This window comes from Bidens hawaiensis, unplaced genomic scaffold (genome assembly GCF_021521415.1).
Source record: "Bidens hawaiensis isolate Kalapana, Puna unplaced genomic scaffold, B.hawaiensis_p1.1 tig00004618_1, whole genome shotgun sequence".
Lineage (NCBI taxonomy): Eukaryota > Viridiplantae > Streptophyta > Magnoliopsida > Asterales > Asteraceae > Bidens > Bidens hawaiensis.
Window position 1 is genome coordinate 1,356,533 of NW_027491282.1, and position 24,399 is coordinate 1,380,931.

At 35.4% G+C, this 24,399-nt stretch overlaps 2 protein-coding genes and 1 pseudogene across 2 annotated transcripts; 1 reads left to right on the top strand and 2 right to left on the bottom strand.

Annotated features, from left to right (window-relative positions):
* Positions 1–255: 255 nt before the first annotated feature.
* LOC143627322 (uncharacterized) lies at positions 256–4,947 on the top strand. Its single transcript, XM_077097171.1, has 14 exons — positions 256–485; positions 1,290–1,385; positions 1,459–1,599; positions 1,699–1,851; positions 1,946–2,098; positions 2,190–2,312; positions 2,399–2,491; positions 2,581–2,796; positions 2,923–3,063; positions 3,177–3,278; positions 3,535–3,651; positions 3,785–3,877; positions 4,014–4,142; positions 4,222–4,947. Exons 1-14 carry the CDS (start codon positions 405–407, stop codon positions 4,657–4,659), a joined length of 2,076 nt encoding a protein of 691 aa, XP_076953286.1. The 5' UTR covers positions 256–404; the 3' UTR covers positions 4,660–4,947.
* Positions 4,948–6,591: 1,644 nt separating this feature from the next.
* On the bottom strand, positions 6,592–8,595 carry LOC143627324 (16 kDa phloem protein 2-like). The gene is made up of 5 exons (XM_077097172.1): positions 8,422–8,595; positions 7,809–7,874; positions 7,263–7,392; positions 7,044–7,158; positions 6,592–6,837 (listed from the first exon to the last, which is right to left on the bottom strand). The coding sequence occupies exons 1-5, from the start codon at positions 8,564–8,566 to the stop codon at positions 6,739–6,741; spliced, it is 555 nt and encodes a 184-aa protein (XP_076953287.1). The 5' UTR covers positions 8,567–8,595; the 3' UTR covers positions 6,592–6,738.
* A 780-nt stretch (positions 8,596–9,375) lies between these two features.
* LOC143627229 (thaumatin-like protein 1 pseudogene) lies at positions 9,376–10,060 on the bottom strand (annotated as a pseudogene).
* Positions 10,061–24,399: the final 14,339 nt, after the last annotated feature.

Below are 24,399 nucleotides of genomic sequence, written 5' to 3' on the forward strand. Positions count from 1 at the left end.
ATGCCAATCAAACGATCAATTTTTCAAACATTTCGAACGAACATAGAACGGTTTAGACAACCCTACAGTCGTAAATTGATATATAATAATTTCTACTAACAAAACAATTTTCAACCAAATAACAACAAGGCCCAAATAATAAACCTAAGCCCAACCCAAAAAAACATTCAAGTGATGTCAAGTCAAAAGACTCAAACTCTCAAACATCGAACCATCGAAGTACTTATTCCTAAGAAGTGATCTGACGTGTCGGTATCTTCCATACACGTGTCCATCCCATCCATCCGTTCACTCACAAAGTCACACCCATCTTGAAACTTAAAACTCAAATCTTAGCTAAAACAACACCTTTCACTTTTAAACTCTTTTCACTTCCATACTCACTCTCTCAAATTCCACCGGAAATGGGTTCCGATGACTGGCCGGACTGGCTTCCCGGTGACTGGTCCGTTCATATCCGTAAGGTTGACGACAAAAAAGTCAAAGTAAGTGTTGCTTTCATCTTATCTTCAAATTAGGGTTTTTTTTTTCTTTTTAGGGTTTTTAGTTTTTAGGGTTTTTGGTTTGGTTTTGTATATTTAGGGTAATGGGTACTTGCATGTGGATTATGTTGACTTAATTTTGCATCTAAGAAGTTATAATTAGGGTTTCTATATTTTCATTTTTTTGTTGAAAAATGGTAATGGTATTTTCTTTGTTTTTTAGCTAAAAAGTGGAAGTTTGTTTTGTAAGGGAGGTGGTATTTGCTTCTAATGTGCCTAATTTGAATTAGGCCATTCGGCGAGAAGTTGTATTGTTTTTAGTAAATGAACAAACATGAACAAAGTTGTTTGTTCATTTACGTATGTTCGTTTATGTTTGTTCGTTTAAATTTTAATAAATGCATAAGTAGTTATATATATGTTTTGTGAATTCTAACTTATGTTCAATTGTGCTCGTTTATGTCTGGTCAATAATGTTCATCTGTGTTCGTTTAAGTTTAGTCAATTATGTTTGTTTAAGTTTGCTTACGTTCGTGAACCGTTCGTTTAGGTTTTAAACGAACAAACATGAACAACACATGGATATGCTAATTTTCATAGTGAACCAACATGAACAAAGCAAATTGTTTGCTTATATGTTCGTGTTCATTTAAAATTAAATGAAAGAACGCAAACGTGCCTTGTTCGTGTTTGTTCGGCTCGTTTACTGGCCTAATTTGAATACCTGTTATAACAGTAGCAACATAGAGGTATTCTTTTATGTGATATCCTATTTTAAGTTAATAATATACTTATCTTCTGTTGCAGTGTTATGTTGCTGCTGATGGACACAGGTGCTATTCGAAGCCCCAAGTGCTTGATTATCTTATGAGGACCAAGAAAAGCACACCTGTTGATAAAACCGTAACTCCCAAATTTTGTTAGCATTTACTTTCATATATTTTTTTTCTCGACTAACATTCATGTTTTTGTTCAGCAAAATGTGGACGATGCAAATATAGACTTATCCGTCGAGCCAAACGCTCCCCATACAGATGAAGTTCCCGAACCCTCAGTTGGAGAGCAGCCTGTAAAAAAACTGACACCTAGAACTAAGAGAAGGAAATCCATCTCCAAGGTACTAAAAACCGTCTTTACCTATTCATGCTGTTGTTAAATGTTTTTTTCAATCTTCGTTACATATTTATACATATGACTATATGAGCATCTATTGTAGGATCTATCTGATAATTATATAATTGGAGATGCTTCTTCCACCGAGCCTGGATCTTATAAAAGACATAGGGGAGATAACAGTTGGCTACCTGAAGGATGGACCGTGGAAGATAGGCTCCGGAAAAATGGTAGCAGTAGCGGAATGAAATATAAGGTAATTTAAAAAAGGATTTAGCATGTTAATAGCTCCTTTTACTGTACAATGTTTAATGATGTTAACAGTTTCTTTTATTGCTCCGGTTTTTTAGATTTATACAGATCCTGCGACTGGACATAAATTCTTTTCGAGGCCACAGGTTCTGAATTATCTCGCCAAAATAAACGGAAGTGCAGATGCACAGGAACATGTACAGGAAGCAGTATTTGCTGAGCCTATTAGTGCCCTCCCGATATCATCTTGGGTATTTCTTTTGTTCCAGTTAAAACATGTTAATTCTCTCGTTAATTTGGTTATCTGATTCGTTGCTGCTAACATGTATCTCATCTCTAAAGCAAGAGAAGCCCGCTACAGAAGAACCTGATAACATTAACTCCCCGGCGAATGGAGCTACTGAAGTGAAGAAAACCAGGAAGAATTCCGGAAAGAAAAGCTCCCGCTCGTCCTCTGACTATGAAGTCGGTTTCTTTTTAACACAGTTTTGATTATTCATTATTGTATTTTAAATTTTATTTGACCATATGAGTTTTGGAGTGTTGTTCAGGTTGTATCGAGGACTCCCGCACAAGGGTTACCTGATGGATGGATTAAAGAAGTCAGAATGAAAACATCTGGGCCCACAAACAGAAGTGATCCGGTAGTTCAAACATTATATAGAACGTTGATAATCTTTTATAATGCACTGCTTTATAATTATATAGTTTTATGTCTGGTGTTATAATGCAGTACTACCTGGACCCTTCGAGTGATTACTTATTTCGCTCGAAAAAGGATGCTTTGCGTTATCTGGAAACTGGTGATGTAAAGAAGTGTGTCTCGAAACCGTGTAGAAATGGGCCTCCACCACCTGTTCAATCCACAGAACCGGAAGCTTCCAAAGAATTCACAAATGGTTCTGCAGAAGAAGAGCTGAAAACAAACGAAACCGGTGTACAGAACCCGGTAAAGCACACATTAATTCATTTTTTTTCTGTTATGTTTTTTACATTTTACCTCAACTTGAGACACAATAATCAATCCATCATCATTATATATTTTCTCAATTATAAATAATTTTTTGTGGTTCAGGAACCGATTCGCTCTATAAGTGGAGGATCTTACACTACACGTGAGAAAGGATCTTTTGCATCATTAAAAGAAGACACTGATTGGCTACCTGATGGATGGCTTGTCGACGTGCGTGTTAAGAATTCTGGATCGAAATATAAGGTAATTTGAAACCAGTTATTTTTTATTGTCGATCTTGGTTAGTTAATCTATCCAGTTATGTTCTCATATGATCACATTATGCATCTTTTAACTTCTGAACATTATGTATGTAGATTTACAAGGATCCTGCAACCGGAAAACTGTTCTATTCAAAGCCGCAGGTGCTGAGCTATCTTGGTAATCCCAGTGGCAGCAGCTACTCTAGAAAGCGAAAAGTATGACCCTGCACTCTTTGTAATACTTACTGTTATGGTAATAAAACGGGCGGGTCGGGCTGTTTATAAAAAGTATTACTTCGGTTTTAATTTATAGCCTAACTTTTTAAATGAAATAAGTTTGGAGTCTTTGTTCACTAAAAGTAATCTTTTATAAATTTTCTGTCAACCGCAATTGACCCATACTAAAAAAGCACCAATCTTTTGTTTACCCACATGTTAAAGTTGGTTATCTGACATGTAACGCCATGTGTAGGAACCTAAATCTTCTGTAGCACCTGACTCATCCGCAAACTCTACACCTGCTGATGTCGCACGCCCGAAAAGATCTATAACAAAGAAAAGCGAGAGCGAGAATAGCGAGTACAAAGAAGTCTGTTTCTTTTAACTTGCGGAAATATATTATTATTATTATTATTATTATTATTATTATTATTATTATTATTATTATTTCGTGCTCTATGTTTGATATGATACAACCACCTGACATGTGAAATGATGTGTAGGTTATCACGACATGTGCAGCCGAAGGGTTGCCACCAGGATGGATCAAAGAAACCAGAACTAAGATATATGCATTTCACACAAGAAATGATCCGGTACTTGAGCTATATATATATATATATATATATATATATATATATATATATATATGTCGTGCATGTATCTATATATGTATATTAAGTTTAACATTGTAATGGCTTTTTTGCAAACTTACCATTGTATGTCATGCAGTTCTACATAGACCCTGTGAGTGGATACATCTTTCGCTCCAAGGTGGACGCTCTGCGTTATTTGGAAACCGGAGATGTGAACTTATGCGCTATTAGACCGAAAGTTAAGGACAAAGATGGAAATGAAGTTGTAAGTCTTTCGGAAATGCAGCTTTTTAATAACTCTTGAAAGTTGACCTTAATTGACTTGGATTTTTTTCGCTCAACAGTTTGTATATACCGACAAAGTGCAAAAACCAGCAACTGGAGATGGCGTGGCAACCGAAACTCCCGAAGGGAATCACACTCCTGATCCAAAACCCGCTGACAGCAACCGCAGGGTGTCAAACAGGGTGACAAAGAATAACAGTCCGGCTTCCAATTCACCAGCTAGATCTTCAAAAAGGCAAAAAGGGAAAGATTCCGAGACTAGCGAGGGAAACGGAGCAGTTGAAGAGAAGCACGAGACAGGGGTAAATCTGGAAAAACTACCTGCAGAAGATAGCAACTTGGCCTTTGACATTCCAGAGGATGCCAACTGGACAGATATTGACTTTGCGGTGAAATCACTTTCCGATGATGTCATGTTTAACGGTCAGCCGATATTGGGTGACTTTCAGGAAGAAAATGGTGGGGTGAAGGAGACGACTCCAACCAAGGCAATTTAAGGTGTGATGTTCGGTTGGGTTTGCAGTGATTAGTGAGGTAATTCGACTTTATTATTATTATTATTATTATTATTATTATTAGTATCATTATCGTCGTCGTATTGGACCCGACTATGAATTGCTAGGTAAGTTAAGTAGTGGTGTTTTAATGTTGCTGTGATGGCGGTGTGTTGTGAAAAATAAGTGACTTGTATTACCGTCAATGTGGAAACCCCCCTGGCTTTTATATTTCGAATTTTTGTAAACGTAAACTCTTATGGTTGTGTTTTGAGCTCGTTGATGACTGTCGATCTTTTAAGAATCTAAATAACCCAGATAGCAGGGTAGGCAGGGCACCGTATCAGGAGAAGCATGTAGTTAGTATTACACTGAAGATTGAGTTAACTAAAGTTAAACACGCTTGCAATGAAATTAGGTAGCACGAGTTACACAACATGATAGTTAAGATTAATTATGAACGCGGGAAACGCATGATCACTTGCAGTTTCTGGTCTGTTTGGTTAGTGACGAAACTCGGTTTATGATGCAATGTTTAATAGTCATAGCTTATGTTGACCATATATTGAATCTAGAGTACGATCCATGTATTTACACCCGTATTAGTTTGTTTATTGGTTGGTTGCATAATGTTTTATAGCACTTTCAACTAAGGTCAACTTTCACCCCTATTAGTAGAATAGGCTTTGCGATTCAAAAGGGGATAGCGGCGCAGCTTGTTGCTCGCTTACCCATTATCCAGATGTAGTTCGGTTTGTGTTATATATAAAAGGATCAATATTTTCTCAAAATAAGAATTAACACAGCTATATAACACCCAAAAAGAATAAATACGAATCTGTTGTCATTTTTGTGTATAAATTTACGTGTCGTTAAAAACACTACACATCAAAAGTAAAACATGTATAAAACATTGTTGCGATTGATTGTGATCGTGGGAAACTGCAAGGAACGAATTAGATGTTCATTATAGCAAAAAAAATATAATCATTTAAAAACTGAGGAACCTGGTGTTTTGAGGCGTAGTTAGGGTGTTTATTTCTATCGGGTTGAGACCAATTAAACCGAAAACAGGGACCAAGCTGATAAAATCAAAAATTTGAACTCACTTATTTGTTTCGAAATTCGAATAACCGTTTTAACTGATTAAGTGGTTTAAATCAATTTGGGGGTTGTAAGTGTAACTGAATAACCCACTTGGGGTTGTGTTCGGTCAAACGAACGAAAACCAAACTGAAAGGGAGAAGAACATGATAACAGGCCTGTGTGTTTCGAAACGGAGAAGTGTACCATTTGAGGTCTTTCATCTTTGAACCTCACAAGGTGATAAGTGATAATCTAGTTATTTGAGGTCTTACGAAGTTATAAAACTTAGATGTGTACGCGTTGGAATGTCTTCTGGACATGATTTATAATTTTATATGTTTCGAGTACGTTCACGACAAATCTACCCATAGAAATGTGGCATATGGTAAAAATGGGAGTTTAAAATGTTGTTGAGAAAAATACAGATACCAATGTATAATACGCCTCCCTACATATTATTCGTCGGTAGGCGTGATCATATGCTCAAACTTTTCCCAAAAAGACTGACCGTTAGTTTGCTTGCTCACCGTGGTGTATTATATATACATTGGTGTATGGTTTTGCATGGTTGTGTGTTTATGCATCTCGTTTCATCCAAGGTGCTTACTCGGCCTAAGCTAATTTGTTTTATGTATATTTACATGTAGGTAAAGCTCAAGTGCAATGCTAATTAGTTTTGCAAATCTTAGGTTGGGTCATATAAAATGTTACATAGTATGTGAAGAACAACAATGAAATCTAAACTTTTGTGCATCCTTATTAGACGGTTTTATCTTTTGTAATGACTATGGTTAAGTAATATGTAAATTTTTAAAATGTCAGTACGAATGACTTATGTTTTACCTGATCAGTAAGAAAAATACACAACCATTTACCACAACATGTTTAAAGAAATCCATTACAGTTCCGAAAAAAGTAATTAGATAACAAAATTAGAAATCAAAGACAGAGAAGAACCCTTAAGTCCATAACATATAATTGGGATGATTCATCATTTTAGTATGAAGATTCTTTCCATCCTCCATAGCTTCTCTCTTCTTCATGATGTCCATGTCCATGCCCGTGTCCATGGCGATGGCCATGTTCACGTGTCTCCTATATTATCAAGTCAAATAAGTGTATTTGTAAATATTACTCATAGTTTAACTTTTGTAATTATATTTGACACACTAGTTAGTTATGAAACGTTAAAAGAAACGCTAGAAGGCATAGTAGGTCGAGTTCATCACTTTTTATGTTATCATCCAAATTAGCTATTTTGACCTGTTATCTAACCCGACATGTCATGTGAAATGACTCACCTCTGGAATGAATTCAAGGCCAACTTTAACCTCCCCACAAAATTGATCATTTATGACCACATTGTATGGTGTTGGTGGGATGCTTTCTGCCAAGAACAATGGCTCAAGTGGGATTCTGCATGCAAAAGTCGAATCAAGGGTAAGTGTTTCGTAGTTTTAAACTCTGTTTTTATTTTCTAAAATATGAGTTTTTTGAAGAAATAAATAAATTTGAAGTACTTGGCCTCGCCCACAGTATCATCTTCGGAACCAACGTCGCTGTCCTTTATCTTGATCACGAGTTCCTGCTCTTCATCGCCTGTCAAAGAAAACACAAATGTCTCGTTCCATTCGGGTGACGATCCTTGTCCTGTGAGCATCCGTTCAGCATGTGGATTAGTAATTCCAATAAAAATATAGCAATAAAATATATGTATGAAGTTACATGGCCCATAAGTTATCGAAAGAAAGGTCTCAACGAGGATAACTATTTGACCCAAAATCCATCATTTATCGTCGTGATTTCAAAGTCAAAGATTTCCTCCATTCCCCCAATTTTAGCCAGTTGTATTTTCATTCTTTTTATGGGTTTGCATAAATCTTTAATTTGATTAATTCACGCGTTTATTTAAAAGTCAATCACATGATTAGCCGGTCACTTTTGGTTTATTTGAAAAAAAAGAACGATGATGATGATGATGATGATGATGATGATGATGATGATGATAATAATAATAATAATAATAAATGATTAAATAAATAAATAAAAAGATTTAATGATTGAACCTGAGGCGACATTGCTCTTTTGCTCCTGTGTTCGACAAATGATTGTCACATATGGGTCCATCTTCGCTGTACATAATATCATACAAATATTTACAAAAACTCATTATCACCTAAACAAAATGATAAAAAAAATAAGTAATTTTAGATCTGATGACCAATATCATGAGAATTATAAATTTATAACACACCATTACAAAGAGATCACTTTTTGATCTAACAGGTCAACGTGTGCTCTATTCTACACCTTCTAAACTCAATCAAATTTTAAAATAATCCGATCATATTCTAAACGTAAATCGATCAAGATTCAACAAATATTTTTCTTAACAAGATCGGATCATAATCTCGAGATCAAATCGACAAAAAAGAAAAGTAATTATAAGTAAGTAAAAGTACTTTAATGATAGAATTAAACAGTTCCTAACAATTTCAATGATTATACATTTATACTTTTTAATCATGTACAAAACGTAACCGATGATAATTGATAGTGAATCAAACAATATCAGATCAGATCAGAATCATCAGATCCAGTACTTTCAAACATTAAACATGATCATCTAATTTTGTGTGTTACAAACATGAATAATAATATATGAAACATTGAACTTACTAAAGAAATCAGTGTCATGTAGGCCTTTAGCACTGACAAGGAGGACTTGTAGCTTTCCACTAGGCATGCTGTCGGAATCTGATCCCACCGGAGAGAATATCGGATGCTCTTTAATTTGGATATTAATTTGTTTCACAATTATCATGTGGAGCTACTATTTATATGTAAGATTTTTATTGCTCTTTAGTCCTTCTAAATTTGAGTTTAAGATTATCTAGCTAGGTCCTCCCAAATTGAAAAGATGCATATTTGTTACATAGTAACCGGGTAAACGATTCAATACAAAGGGATCTTAATGCACAAAGTACATAAAGTACTTACGCGCCATAGGTACAGATAAAGTTAAATAATTAGGCATGAAGTAAATAAACTATGAAAAAAGTTAACACATTGCGCAACCTATATTTAAGACTTTGCACGCTTTGTACGTTAAGTGTCCTTTGCACACTAATATAACTTCTCTTCGTTACATATTCAAAAAGTTTTGGTAAATTTTTTTTGCAATGGTAGCCTGGATCGACAAAACCATTATGAGTTATGAGTTGTAAGGGGTACGACTTTCATACAAATTAAGTACTTTGGCTTACGAAACAAAAAGATTTCTCAAAATTGATTGCAAAAGTGGGGGTTTGAAAAAAAATGGATTCAAAGTTTTTTTAAGACACACTTTGATGTGTTAGTAATATCTGTTTTATAGAATTTAAGTTATAAAGTAATCTTAGTTATGACACATACTTTAACCGTTGTTACACTAAAGTAAGAACATCTTTGAGAATAACCAAACATAATAGCTCAAAGTGGGAGTCTAAATGCAAACTAGGACAGTACATCACATGCATATTTGTTACATATTCTAGAATATATGGTAACACAATCGAGAACCAAACAAAGGTTGAAGATGTATATAAGTCTTCTTATTTTGTTGACAAGACCCAAGAAGCTGAAACTTGGAGTTCATGGGCAGAACACAACTTTGTAGTTAGTACCACCGGGGCAAGTATTCAGACTGGTTTGGTCGTCTTGAGGGTAACTATAAGCATCAGGACACCTGTCCTTAAAGAACCTTGAATACTTGGTTGGTCCACAACTACCACGCACAGAGGTGCAACAATACTCAACAGTTTTGAAAACTGGACAAGCATTGTTGCATCCTCCTTTCGTTTGTAGTTCAATAGGGCACTCTGCATTTATATTAGCAGCACAACTCATTGTCTTGCAAGAAGCACCGACCGGGCTAAACTCTATAGGGATATTAAATCCATCAATAACGGATATGTCAACGAAGTCATTGTTTCGGTCTTGAGCAAGAGTGAATTCAGCTAAAGTGTTGGGTGGCACCCCATAACCTTGACATTGTAGCAGTCCATTGCAATCACCGCTGTCACACCTCCCGTTTCCATTAGCATCAAAGGTGCAACCAGTCCTACCCCAAATACGAGCCCCAGCCGTTCCAGGTGCAACTGTGAGTGCCCAAGATTGACCTCGTTCTAGCCGCCTAGCTCCACCATGCAGGTGAGGCAGCGGCCCAGACAGTATATGGACATTGGTTTATGACATTGAAATTGGCTCCATAAGTGAAAGTGAAGGAACAAATTGAAAGAAGGGTGATTAAAATTAAACGGTTTTTAATAAAATTCATTTTTTTGTAGTAATTAGTGCGGGTTGAAGATGTTTGTTTGGAGGGGTATATATATAGAGAACCAGGGGAGGGGTTTAGGCATAATTTTCAACCAAGTTTCCAAAGATGATGCAAAAGAAAATTCCGAATTAATTTTGAAAAGATAGAATAGTTGCAACTTGCAAGTTGCAACATGAGCTAAAAAAATTAATGTTGATATTTCCCCTTTTATTTTGATTACCCAATCTGATAAAAACATAATTACTAATTACTGATATGGATCAAAGCCTCAAAGGTGTTGGGAAACCAATGAACAGTCCAGCGGCAATCCATGATTTTCCTTACAAGAGGTAGCGAGTTCGAGTCTCGTCTGAAGCATTTTATTTTCCGGATAAAGGTATTGGAAGAATATGTCCTTCCTAAAGCGATAAGGGTTCAAGTCTTGTGATAAACAAACAAAAAATTGTCGATCTAACTATCTCACAGCAGGTTAGAGAACGTGTAGCCAGCTGTTCTTAAAATGACTAAAATAAATAAATCACAGTTTTACATATTGTATTATTTTCTCGCGTTTTAAAAATAAGTTTATCATTAACTCTAGCTACCATTTAATTTATTCTCCAATCTTTAACTTTTTTAATTTTTAAACTCTTTATTCAATTCACCAATTGTACGTCTTGGTTGTTCATATTAACCCTCGTTCATATTGAATTCAAGATTGCACAGTTCATTATCACCCTTGATCTTGATTTGTACCTCTGAGATCCTTTATTTCACGTATCACCCGCATCTCTTTCACCTTTAACCTTGGACTGTTTTCTTTCTCTTATTTCTTTCTATCATCTGTCACACAAACCATGCATATCTTCATCCTGTCCACTCGAATCCAGTATTTCCATCTCGTTTATCATCATAATGACAACAATCATCACCAACATCTCTTCTTCTCTTGTCGTACAACTTGAATCACACAGTTCTCTCTTCTTGAGTGCTCCCAACAATTTTGATCAGCTTGCTTTCTTGACTCACACAGAACCTTCGATCACATAGCTCTCTTTGTAGCATTCTTTCTCTTAACTGACTGACACATGATCGGCATTTGATCACACGTGTCGACTTTCCTTTGGTCTTCTCCGGCTCATGCAGAACCTTTTCACAGCTCACAGATAACCTTTTTCCTTCTTGGCTCACGCAGAACCCCTTAACTTGTTCACACAAAACCCTTTCAGTATGGTTCACGCAAAACCTCTTTGGTGGTTTTCGGTCTCCAGTTCACACAAAACCTATTGTTCTTCGATCGTACGTTGGTTCATTCTTGCTCAATCATTACTTTGGTTGGCGGTCTTCTTCTTACTCTTATCTTTGGTGGATGCTTGCTTCCTGTACGTGTGATTTTTTTCTTTAAATGCTAGCCTAGCTACACAAAACTTCACTATTCTTTCCCTTATTTTATTCATCGTGACCAGTAACACTATCTTGTTTATTTTCTTTGACTTTCTCACTGATCGATATAATTCAAGCGAGTCACTTTCTTGCACCACCAATTGCTTCCTTTGTTTTCTTCTTCGATCGTAAAATAAACAGCAGCCATCGTATCCTCCCTTTTTAATCTATTCTTTTTACCCATAACAATTGTTGGACTTGATTAAATTGAACGTGAAAAACACCTATAGTTTTGTGATAATTATGAAAACTGTCAATATTAAGAACGAAAACTACACCAAATAGAATTACTCTATACCTCTATTTATTCAACCATAACTATTTTCCTACATCAACTCTTATTCCTAATAAAACGTATAATAAAATAAACTTTATGCTTCATCTCTAACTCTACCAATTATCTTCTAACAATAAATTAACCATTTAATTTACTCCCTAACCTTTATTTTCTATTATTTTTAAACTCTTTATTTAATTTCATTATTTATACTTCTTGGTTGTTCATATTAACCCTCTTTCATATATTTATAATCATGATTATATCATAGTATTTGTCAGAAAGAATAATAACAATTTAGAAATAAGTTCAACCAATCTTTTCTTCTAACGACGATTCTTTTTGTTACCCATGAGATATGAACTCTCACGGTTTGAGTTCGATGTGCCAACGCCATGGCATCACCAAATCACAACACCCTCCAACATTAAGTCCCCCCCCCCCCCGGAATCTATGTGGTTACGCTTCCAAGGCTCAAAAGTTGGGATCCACCCCTGCTAACTATATGTAAAAAAAATCTTGTTAACCCGCAATACACTTATTAAAGGGTGGGTTAGTGACATGTCGTTGATGCGATGCTATAAACTAGCACTTGCTAGTTAAACAACAACACGCATCTTGTTGGCCCAGACGGCTCAAACAATCAGATCAAAAGAACGGACAAACGCACATGAGATATTTGGGTGACAACCTCGACTCTTTTCATATAGTCAAATGAACTTAACAAACGAACTTCACAAACATACAAAGAATGAGACTTCTCTTAGACACACAAAATCACAATAACCTAGACCCCTATTTATAGTCTTAGTAAACTTTCTCTCCAAGACGAAACATTTCCTCAACCTATTATAATTCAATTAACTAAAAATAAAACATAACAGAATAACCCTTAACTTTAATAATATATCAAGATTAACCTTCATTTACCCCTTAATCTTGAACTGTTCATCTTCGTTGTACCGCCAAGGTCTTGGATTCCCAATAGCACTCTCAACTCTTCAATTTTAATCATTGGTTCGTCTTTAAGTTGTTTGTAACAAACTTGTTTAATGGGTTATTCACATTCATCATTCAAACCATCCACAATGATCTCACATACAATTTCATTCTCCATGTTCCTCTTCTCTCACTTTTCTTTTCATTCTTTGCTCATCAAAATTTGCAGATGGGTTATCCGTTCTTTCTTTATCAGACCCTACTAAGTTTTTCTTTCTGACTATTCTTCTGGACCTTTCATTCGGTTTTAACTTATCATCAATAAATGCTCACTTGTTGACTTTTACACACGTTTCTAAATCTAAAACTTGTTAGTTGCATCATTCCTTTCATTCCCATATCCTTTCTCTCATCAACATGATCAACAGATTTCTTACTTCGTTTATGCTCACTTATCTTAACAGTTTTTCATCTTCAAGGTTGTTTGAGTCAGAAAAACATACATGAAGATTCACCATCTCTTCTTCTTCTTCTTCTTCTTCTTCTTCTTCTTCTTCTTCTTCTTCCGACAAATAAATTCTTTCTTTTTCTTTACTTTGTAAAGCTTCTTTTTCCTTTGCAGCTTCCCGAGCTTCCTTCTTACGTCTTGTTCTTCTTAAAGAATAGCATTAATCTTTATTTCTCAACGATATTATCCAATCTTTCTTTCTCAGCGACTTCCTGAGCTGCTTTTTCATCTTCTACCCTTCACACAATCAATTCCAAGAAATCTAATCTTCAAAGCACGCCATGCTTCCTTAGCGTTCATGAGTATGCCTACTTGCTTCTCTTATGAATTAGTTCCACCGATAGTTTCCGACGTCATCTTCTTACTTCGATTAACAAACTTGTGTGCACATATTTGCATTTCTTCTAACCATGGAACGAGCTTTGTATAGCTCTGATACCAATTGTTGGTCTAGACAGATCAAACAAAAAGATCAAACAAACGAACACGAGATATTTGGATTGACAACCGTTGATGTAGATGTCGTGCTCTAATCAAAAACAAGTATTTATAAGACTTCAATACCTATAACTAGTATGGGTAAGTAAGGTCGTCTCCACAGGGAATCAGTGGAAAGTTCAAGTAAAGTTCATAACTATTAATTAATTAACTACAGTGGACAAACGATGTCAAGCGGTTTATAAAGTTAATTATAATAACACACGATTACTTTAAACGAACTATAAACAATTATGAGAAAACGATTCACTTCAGGTTCATGTAATGTGATGACCGACTAATCACAGATTCATAAGATTAATTGCGCAGTATTACAAAACCTAACAGTTGGGTTGTGAGAACAAACGATACCCTAACCGAATTGTTGACACAACTGAACTCCGGTTTACCCAATTACCAGTTTAAAATATGAAAATCAGTTATAAGCAACGACTAACGATTATTGGTTCAATGACATAAGAGCTAACCCTACATGTGATGAACACAACCAGAAAAGTGATGCAAAGTTTGGCAATCAAAATCATAAACTGTTTAAACAATCAATTCACAATGTAAAACAAGATTAAAGACATTCAATCAAGTTCATAAGCATTCAAAACATAGAATCTGATCAAAGTTAGTTTACAAGAAACCCTAGCCTAAAGTGAATACAATGGTTTAGCCTGACATCGGCATCACGAAAGATTCGCTTATCCGATGAGAGGATGAAAGCATGCGATGAACGGACGAACCGGAGGCTTCGGGATGGTGGAAAATCGTCCTAGGGCTTGTACTTGGTTGAAGGAACGAAGGATATGTCGAATGGGGGCTGAAAAACTGATTATATCAAAGTTAATGTAATTTTTCCCGTCAAGAGGATGTTAGCGCGTCGCTAACATCCCAGGGGTGTGATTTTCGCGCCGCGCTAAAGACTCAAAATTCTGATGATCTTAGAGATACGCTGACATCACCATCAGGACCCTTTAGCACCGCGCTAAAGGCGTCTGACAGAATTTTCTTTATTTTCTTCATTTATTTTGCATAGGAAAGCGTGTCAATCGTCATGAGTCTTCTACATCTTCGTTCCAAGCCCGTAATTCATCCTGATAAGCGTCCTTAACGTCAAGTATCCTGAAACACATAAGCACGCTTGAAGTACCAAAGTTCACATAATATTTAAACTAAAATTAAACAAAACTATAATAATATACACGACTTTTGCCCAACCATCAACCGTTGACTCTTTTTATATAATCAAATGAACTTAACAAAAGAAATTCATGAACATACAAAGAAAGAGACTTCTCTTGACACACTAAAAAACAGTAACCTACACCTCCTATTTAATGTCTTATTAAACTTGCTCTACATGCCAATTACTAATCTTCCTCATCAAAACGAAAACTTTTCTAAACCTATTATAATTCAATTAACTAAAATAAACATAACAAATAAACCCTTAATTAACTTTTTTAATAATAATAATAATAATGATAATGATAATAATAATAATAATTCAAGATTAACCTTTACATTTTAGAAACGACAAAGTCTTGTCTACCCTTTTGATACCCGGTGCACCAAAGTCCGTTTGACAACTTCAACCAATCTTAAATGTCTATACAGTGACACAGATATTATGGATGCCAAATGTATTAATGCTCAACTTGACTTTAAAGACCGGTTCAAATTCCATAGCGTCCGCATGTAGGATGTAACCCCTTAAATACGCTAAAAACGGTTCTTTTCTTTTAATTAATTTATTTGTTTTTAGGAAAATTGGATTTAAATAATCCCACCTTTAATGGATTGACCAATAATAATCTCACCTCCGGTATTTCTCGCTGACAGTCCCACCTTTTCAATGTTTTTTGTTTTAAAAACCAGCGTTAAAAAAAACTTAACGGTGTTAAGTTTTTGCTTATGTGGCGAGTGACATGGCTTTTTCAATATCCTACCTGGCTTTTCCCTTTATATTTTGTTTCCATCCTTATAGTTCAGGGATCTAATTGCAATTTCTGTTATATTATTATATTATTAACCCATTTATCCAGAACCCATATGCCCGTACCCATGATCCAAAATTAACTATTGAGCCCTAATTAGCTTTTCCCTTTGAATCCGATTGAATCCTCAGACAAAATATTGTCGATTGGATCCCAAAATGAGTTCGTCATCTTCTTATCGCGCACAAAACCCTAAGCTTTTTAGGAGATGAGGGCGATATAATATAACCAATATAACCATACGCTAATATAAATAGTTTGAACCAAGAACCCTAAAAAGATCAATCGATTAATCCAGTCATTGTTCAATCAATTAAGCATAGGGTAATTGATGAGGAAGAAACGACGATCATAACCATATAAAATAATACATGTAACAATTTTATTTGAAGGGTTTAACTGTTAATAACAGAGCTGACCAAAGAACAAATCAAGAACACCAACTAACGATTGTCATAACGCAAGTAGGTAAAGGGGTTTGTTTGGCGATGGCACCAAGATGATGCAGGCCTGATTAATTGAATTATTATTGACGAAATAGGTATAAACCAGTTTTACGTTAAGGTCGATTCGTTTAAATGAGCAATACGTATCATCCATGATTGTTATTACCAAATTAGAGACGTCGGTGAGGCCGATTTGGCATAAAGAATAATTCCCCTAGATCAATTCCGTAATTTGGACGAGAATTGTGCTTCAAGAATACTAAACGGGTCACGGGTTGGTACTTGGATCATGGGTACAGGCATATGGGTTCTGGGTAAATGGGTTAATAATATAATAATATAACAGAAATTGCAATTAGATCCCTGAACAATAAGGATGGAAACAAAATATAAAGGGAAAAGCCATGTAGGATATTGAGAAAGACATGTCACTCGCCACATAAGCAAAAACTTAACCCCGTTAAGTTTTTTTAACGCTGGTTTATAAAACAAAAAACATTGAAAAGGTGGGACTGCCAGCGGGAAATACCGGAGGTGGGATTATTATTGGCCAATCCATTAAAGGTGAGATTATTTAAATCCAATTTTCCTTATTTTTATGGAAGAAAAAACTGAAGAAAAAGCAGTGGCGCTTCACTTCCGTTTTAGGTTTTGGTCATGGGAGCCAAATCTGGAACCCAATTCACTACCGATTTCATAAAGCCCCAAATCGAATTGGAGTGTTGTACAATCGATTCCTAATGCGCGAATTAGGGTTCAATTGAATAGATGTACCAACAATTCTGATACACGTTTTAGGGTTCAATTGGATTGACGATTGTTGTTCTTGGTTCGCGAATTGAACCCACAATCAGAACAAAAAACGAATTCCGACCCGGTACGAAATGTACCAATACAAAATTCGCGGGTAACTGAGCGATTTCTGTGACTATGATAATGACAGAAATAGAGCATGTAAAAGTAAATTAATCAAATTAATAGTTGAAAAACTAACAAATGTGAGTTGAGGCCATGATAAATTTGTTAATTTACCTCTGCAAAAAAAGATTAAATAAAAAACTCTGTTAGAAAGACACATATATAAGTTAAATTATATAACTCTGTTGAAGAAAAAGAAAGAAACAATAAACACTTAACAGGTATGTTAAATTATATAAGTTAGTCAGGTAGGTCATTATTTTAGTGCAGGTGCGTCGTGTATTATTTTATTATTATGAGCTGTTAATAAAAAAAATATTTTGAACCGCTATTACTTTATTAAACTTGAGCTGTTAATAAATTTTTATTTTTATCTGTTACCAGGTTATGTATGTCAATGATCGAAACTATACATGATTGACCCGCTACTAGGTTGTTTTTGTCAATGATTAAAACTATACGTAAATGACATGTTAATGTACTACTAATTTTGATCCTTTTATAAATAAAAAGGTTGAGAATTAATGAATCAAACTAGAATTACTAATTAGTAACCTAAAAACATCCAAAAAAGTCATACACATTTTTAACAGTTGCATTTTTATAGATTTTCAGCATGAATAACATTTTTTAAACAATTCAGCTCTTATTCTAACAATTTATAGTTTGAAAGAGTTGTCTCTTCTAACGAAGGAACAAATACACCAGAATCAATTACGCAACGTGAATAATTGCAACAATATTACAAAAAGAATATCAACAATGAACCTAAATCTTGAAAAAAAAAACCTTGTTAAAAGAAATTAATATGAACCAAGGGCAAAGTACATTATAGTTATAAGCCTAATTGCAAACTGAGAAATCCAAATGCTGGAATCTCACTCTAAGAATATGATTAGATCATCGTGTCCAATCTAGTGAATCTAGTCATGCTCTATTGCTAATCCAAATAAATGAATTCACCTAATTTCTTCACGAGTATGGTATTTTGTCGTTGAACTTTTGTCATTTCTTGCTCGAACCATCATAGTGTCGACATGCGCATAGTTAATTAGTTTTTTTAATGGTAACTTTTTTATATATAAACAAGGAAGGCAGGAAGCTTTAGCAACAGCCAAACCCCAAAAATAACTTCCAATGTTACATTGAAATTAGGAAAAGTGAAAATTACACCAATTGCTCTAGATGGAAGCATCATTTCTTCATACATTTCACCCAAAGGAAATCCAATGTTATTGTGTCTGCAATGATAACGTGGATGGTTGTTTTCTTCGTTGTTGGAAAAGCTATTATTCCAAGCTTTTCATATACACCAACACGCTACCCATGGTATCGTAGCTATTATCTTTTTTTTTTCTTCCTACACACCGAAACAAAACCATGAAGATTGGAAATATCTTTTAATGACAATGCATATAATGGTTGAATCTTACACCATTTTTTATCAATGAACATAGACTCGAGGGGACCTGTACATTTCTTCTTAGCAAGGCAATTCGTGTGTGTCCTTTCCGATATGGTCCCCCAATCAAAAGCATTGATGGGCGCCCAATTGTTCTAAGCATAGTAAAGCTTCGGGATCGGTCAACAATCATCTCCCAAAATTGATACATAATCACAGTTCATTTACAGCCTATTTCCAGCCCATAATTGTGTAACGTTCCCTTTTTACGTCTTTTAATTCCCAAATTCAAACCCAAATTCTTGAACTTCTTGACAAAGGAATCTGGTCAGACCAGATTTCAAATGCATCATCATTTGGTGTCAATAAATCTAAACTGAAGACACAAAAACACTACAATCAGCCTCATTTGTTTCTTATATTTAAAAAATTTTAAGAATTGCAAAAATGGCCTAAAACTTAGTGGAAAGGCAAATATGGTTCTTGTTTACAATGAAAAACAAGAAAAGCCATAGATATTTCATTGCGCGGCTACCGATACTATGACTTATGAATCGTCAGATTTTGTCTCTTTTTCATAACCAAGGATTATATTATGAGGATGAGGTTGTTAAACTTTGAGCGGGTAAATTAAGAACACGAGCACGAACACGAGATTTGATCAACACACGATCGACTCTTTTATTAAGAAAACGACTAACGGAAAAACTTAATAATTAACTAACATTGAGCCTATGGTATATATACCCACGATTCCTAATCCTATACTAACTCAAATACATAATTTGATCCAAAACAAATAGAATTAAATAAAATAAGACTAACTTATCTTAATAATAAACTAATTATTATATTAAATATTCTCCGAGATATTAGGAGACTTCAAACTGATTTGGTGTTTGACACGTTTAACACTCCCTCTCAACACCAAACTTCTTCTAACCGTGACACACACGAAGCACCTCGACTCGAAACAACCCGTGACTCAACGCAATAGGTCATGTCTTCTGACATCGGCTCAAATGTTGAATTCCAACACTCCCTCTAGATTCATACTTGTTCCTAGGGTCTTTCAAAACCCGCAACACTCGTTCTTTTTTTGGACTTGATTCTTGGACTCGTCACACGCCTTCACACGAAGTTGCGTCTCAATCGGTTACTCCTTAATCTACACAAGATCTAGGATATATTTAACTCAACTCCAAACAGCCTTATCACATGCCTTGATAATCTTCGGTGGTCTCCTATGAACCCACTGTTCGTACAAACCGAAACCGAAATCATCGAGCCCGCTGTCTTCTATTTTGACAGTCCGAAAACCATGACTATGTAACCATTTATAGCCACCGGTTCTAGCTCCGTAACTCATCCCTCGTTGTTGTCAAAAACTTAAACCACTGACGACATATGCGTTACGATTTGGTCCCGAAACCGGACCCCTGATGATGTTGTCTTGTTTAAACAGCTTGATAACCCTACCACACGGATTGTTGGGTCATCGATTCAGCCCACTAAACTACCCCGACACACGAAGATTTAACCATATCGACACACGATCATAGCACAACATCATTGTTCGACAAACGGAGATTTAACCATCCCGACACACGGTGATGGCACGTCATTACTGAAACCTTTAACTTGATGAACACCAAAAACTAAGTTGACATACAACCTAAATGCAGCCCAAAAGACAAGATGCAAACTGGTCGAAACCTGAACACACCTTCGATCGAACCTTGCTTCCTACGATCGTTTTCTTGGTCTCCTAAGCCGCGCTCGGAACCTGGACTAACCTTCATTTGATCGTACTGTGATCAGAACCGAACACACTTTCTTCCGATTAGAAACTAAGACGATTGAAACCTGGACACACCTTCGTTCAAAACCTCTCGTTTGTTTCTTTACGATGATGATACACTGTTGACTTTGAGACGTGCTTACTTCATTCACAAATCAAAGTGGGGGCGGCTGTATTTGTCTCACAAAAATAACCACATAATTGCAAACTTGATAATTAATTGCAATATATATAATACATCACGGACACTCACAGCAAAGGAAAACAGATGAATAAAAAGTTAATAACCTTGCACCTTCTTCTTGGTCAGCGAGCTCTTTAAGCTTTTGTGATTAAATAAACGACTACTAACAATCGTTGGGTTTATGTGGACTACGGTTGTCGGCTAGCTACTTGGCTTCTACTTTCTTTTCGATCCTACCTAGTATGCGTCTCCAATTTGCCGACCCAAGCCTTTCTTTACGCATGCCCTCCACCGACGGACACACCCGTCGGCGGAGGCTGCCCCGAATCTTCAAACCGCTTCCCGGTACGAGCCATTGGCTCTGATACCACTTGTTAAACTTTGAGCGGGTAAATTAAGAACACGAACACAAGATTTGATCAACACACGATCGACTCTTTTATTAAGAAAACAACTAACGGAAAAACTTAATAATTAACTAATACATTGAGCCTATGGTATATATATACCCACGATTCCTAATCCTATACTAACTCAAATACATAATTTGATCCAAAACAAATAGAATTAAATAAAATAAGACTAACTTACCTTATAATAATAAACTAATTATTATATTAAATATTCTCCGAGATATTAGGAGACTTCAAACTGATTTGGTGTTGGACACGTTTAACAGAGGTGACCCAACAAGGTAATTAGGTAAGCTAGGTTGTGGCATAGGAGATTATGACATCCTTCCACTAGTTATTTGCATCTTCTGTACCGTAAACTTTTTCATTCCAACGGTATAATTGACGTGGACTAAATTATATATAAATATGATAAGTATTTCCTTTAGATTTTATTGGTTTCAAGAGATAGCGAGATAAATGATTAAATCGATCATTTTATGTACTCATACTCCAAATAGTCTATATGTATATATATTTGGTTAAGTAGGCAAAATTAGTTTTCAATTATAAATTTATAATATAAAATAAAAATAAAGAAAATAAGAGACCGAGATCGCCAAGCCAAACTCGGATGCCAACGTGTATCCCGGTCATGTCAACATAGTTGGCCTGAGTGGGGTGGCGGGGCGCGGCATGTTCGCGCAGTGAGATAATTTAACTGTGAAAGTCACCGATCGAAAAAAAATAAAATAGAGAAAGTGGTTAAGAGTTTAAAAGTCGAAAAACTTTAATTTATGGTGAAATTAATAAATGGATATTTAAATATACTTTAATGGTCATTAATCAAAGTGTGGATTCTACATGTTGCAATCACGTGTGCTGCAAGTTTAAGTCGACAAATGTTTTATTTAGGGTGTGTTTGGGATTGCTTATTTTCATCAACTTATAACTTATAAATTTTTTGAGAAGTAATAAGGTGTTTGGGATTGCTTATATTGTGAGAGGAAAAATTCTATAAATTACACTTTTATAACTTTAACTTAATGAAAAGTTACAAGAAAGTAAACATAAAGAATCCCAAACAGCCTCTTAATTGGATTGTATATGATGGAAAACGTGAAGGTATATGATGGAAGTCATGGAACTTCATTGCTAAGCAATAAAAGGGCATTAATTTAGGAGGGTTTGGGAGGTCTCGCAACTATCTTTTAAGTTTTAACTCGTATTAAACTTAATCCTGGGAAATAGTCAATGATCTTATCGAAACTAAGATGTAAAGCTATATAATTAGATCAACAAAACCAACAAAGCACTGTCAGTAACTAATCAACACAAACACACTAATAAAACATAAGATTTTTTTGCTGATTTAGGTGGGTTGAAGAAAAAAAAAGTTTTTTTAGGTAGTGGACTAGAATTTAATTACTTTTAGGTAATCCTTCATCTGAGATGGCGGATTACAGGTACACGTAAGCAAGCTTTCCACCTGTGTCACCAAGTCGGATGCCATGTCAATGGGTAATACACGTGGAATCCTCTATCTACATAAACTCATTTTATCAACATTCACTGTGGACTTACCATATGGAATCTCGTTTTTTACATCCTGGACACGTGTCACAACCCCTAAAATCCTCTATCTGAAATAAAGGATTGTCACACAAAAAATCTTATTTTTTACCTCCAACGTTTTCAAAGAGCGAATTTTCGGATTGACCAAAATCTAGGTTTCAAATGTTGGGGATGATTCACGAAGGACAGCGTTTACAATATCCTTCACGTCTACAAAGTGATCCGATTGACTTGGGGCCGAACCAAAACCAACCTCAAAGGACACGTAGGATGAACATGAGAAGAGGTGGTGTCTTAGTGGACGAAGAAGCGGGGACCTTGAGTGTCCAAAACTTGTTTAATGATGACATGGAAACGATATGGAGAATCATCAATGATCAATATCCCGAAGTTACGCCACCACAAGCGGGTTGCAACCTAGATTTTGGTCAATCCGAAAATTCGCTCTTTGAAAACGTTGGAGGTAAAAAATGAGATTCTTTGTGTGACAATCCTCTATTTGAGATAGAGGATTTCGGGACGTTGTGAGTTGTGACACGTGTCCATGAGGTAAAAAAATGAGATTCCATATGGTAAGTCCATGGTGAATGTTGGTAAAATGAGTTTATGTAATCCTCTATCTCAGATAGAGGATTCCACGTGTATTACCCATTGACATGGCATCCGACTTGGAGACACAGGTGGGAAGCTTGCTTGCGTGTACCTGTAATCCGCCATCTCAGATGAGGATTACCTAAAAGCAATTAAATTCTAGTCCACTACCTAAAAACACTTTTTTTTCTCCAACCCACCTAAATCAACAATAAAATCAAAACATAATCACATAAATCTCCGCATTCAAATCAACACCACCAAAGTTAAGAAAAACAAAGCATAGGACTAGTTCATCAATTCTAAGTAAACCAACATAATTTATTAGTTAATCACAATTAAAAAGAAAAACAAAAGTAATAGATTTATTAAAAATAAAATAAAATAAAATTAGTTGAGCTACTAACGAACGAGCTTAAGATAATTCAATAACCTTCCTTCTTGCTTTTTAATTCCCTGTGTGTACTTTTCAAGGTGTTTGGTTACTTGCTTATTTTCTCTTCTTTTGTTCGCATCACACAGTTGCCGCCACCTCTATAGTGTAACATGAACTAACTACAAAAAAGTAAGTGAAAGTTTTATGATTAACAAAGTCTTACACAGTAGTATTATTGTCAGTAAGAATAAAAATATTTTAAAAATAAGCTCCACCAATCTTAATTGTTAATAGCATGACACTGGAATTATGGATGCCAATTTATTGCTCTAACTTGACTTTAATCTCTTCTTCAAAATTCCATTGAGCACTCACAATGTGACCCCCTTATATACGCTAAGGCTAATTGGTATGGTTCCGACGGCATTGCTGAAGGGTCCCACGTGGCATGTCCGACGGCATTAAGAGCTATCTGGAAGGGGCGGATCCACAAGGTTACCTGCTACCCCTCAACTTTTCGATAGTAGTGTTAAAAAAAATTACTTTTTAGTCGGTTTTTGTATTTCGTTACCTCTGAAAAAATGTAACCCTTGTCTGTTTAAAGTCCAACAAAATTAAAAGTTCAAACTAGTTAAAGCCCAAACTAATTAAAGCACAATAACCCAATAACCTTATTTGTTTTATGGTCATTATAGTTTAATTTTGTTTCAAAAGGTCAGGGTCAAGGTTTTGATGATGCAATCATGCAAGCAACATGCAAGGAGAGTTTAATGTATTAAAAGCTTTAATTTTGAGAGATAATCCACCAACACATTACGTCATTACATAAATTGTTTTGCTCGTCAACTTCAGTTTATGATTGTGGAGTTGTAAAAAAAACATACCTGTATGAAGAATTTAATGAATTTCTTGGCATGGTTGTTAATACGGTTGATGCTTCTTGTAAAAGAAAAGATATGATGTTAGAGGCAAAAGAGAGGGGGAGAGTGTGAAAAAAAAAAGAAAATCGTTCTTCGTAAAATTAA

Coding starts and splice junctions, on each gene's coding strand:
- LOC143627322 (XM_077097171.1), top strand. CDS start 405: ATGGGTTCCGATGACTGGCCGGACTGGCTTCCCGGTGACTGGTCCGTT. Junction 1,852..1,945: donor GTAGCGGAATGAAATATAAG/GTAATTTAAAAA, acceptor CCGGTTTTTTAG/ATTTATACAGATCCTGCGAC. Junction 2,492..2,580: donor CCACAAACAGAAGTGATCCG/GTAGTTCAAACA, acceptor GTTATAATGCAG/TACTACCTGGACCCTTCGAG.
- LOC143627324 (XM_077097172.1), bottom strand. CDS start 8,566: ATGATAATTGTGAAACAAATTAATATCCAAATTAAAGAGCATCCGATA. Junction 7,393..7,808: donor AAAGAGCAATGTCGCCTCAG/GTTCAATCATTA, acceptor GGATGCTCACAG/GACAAGGATCGTCACCCGAA. Junction 7,159..7,262: donor GATACTGTGGGCGAGGCCAA/GTACTTCAAATT, acceptor TTTTGCATGCAG/AATCCCACTTGAGCCATTGT.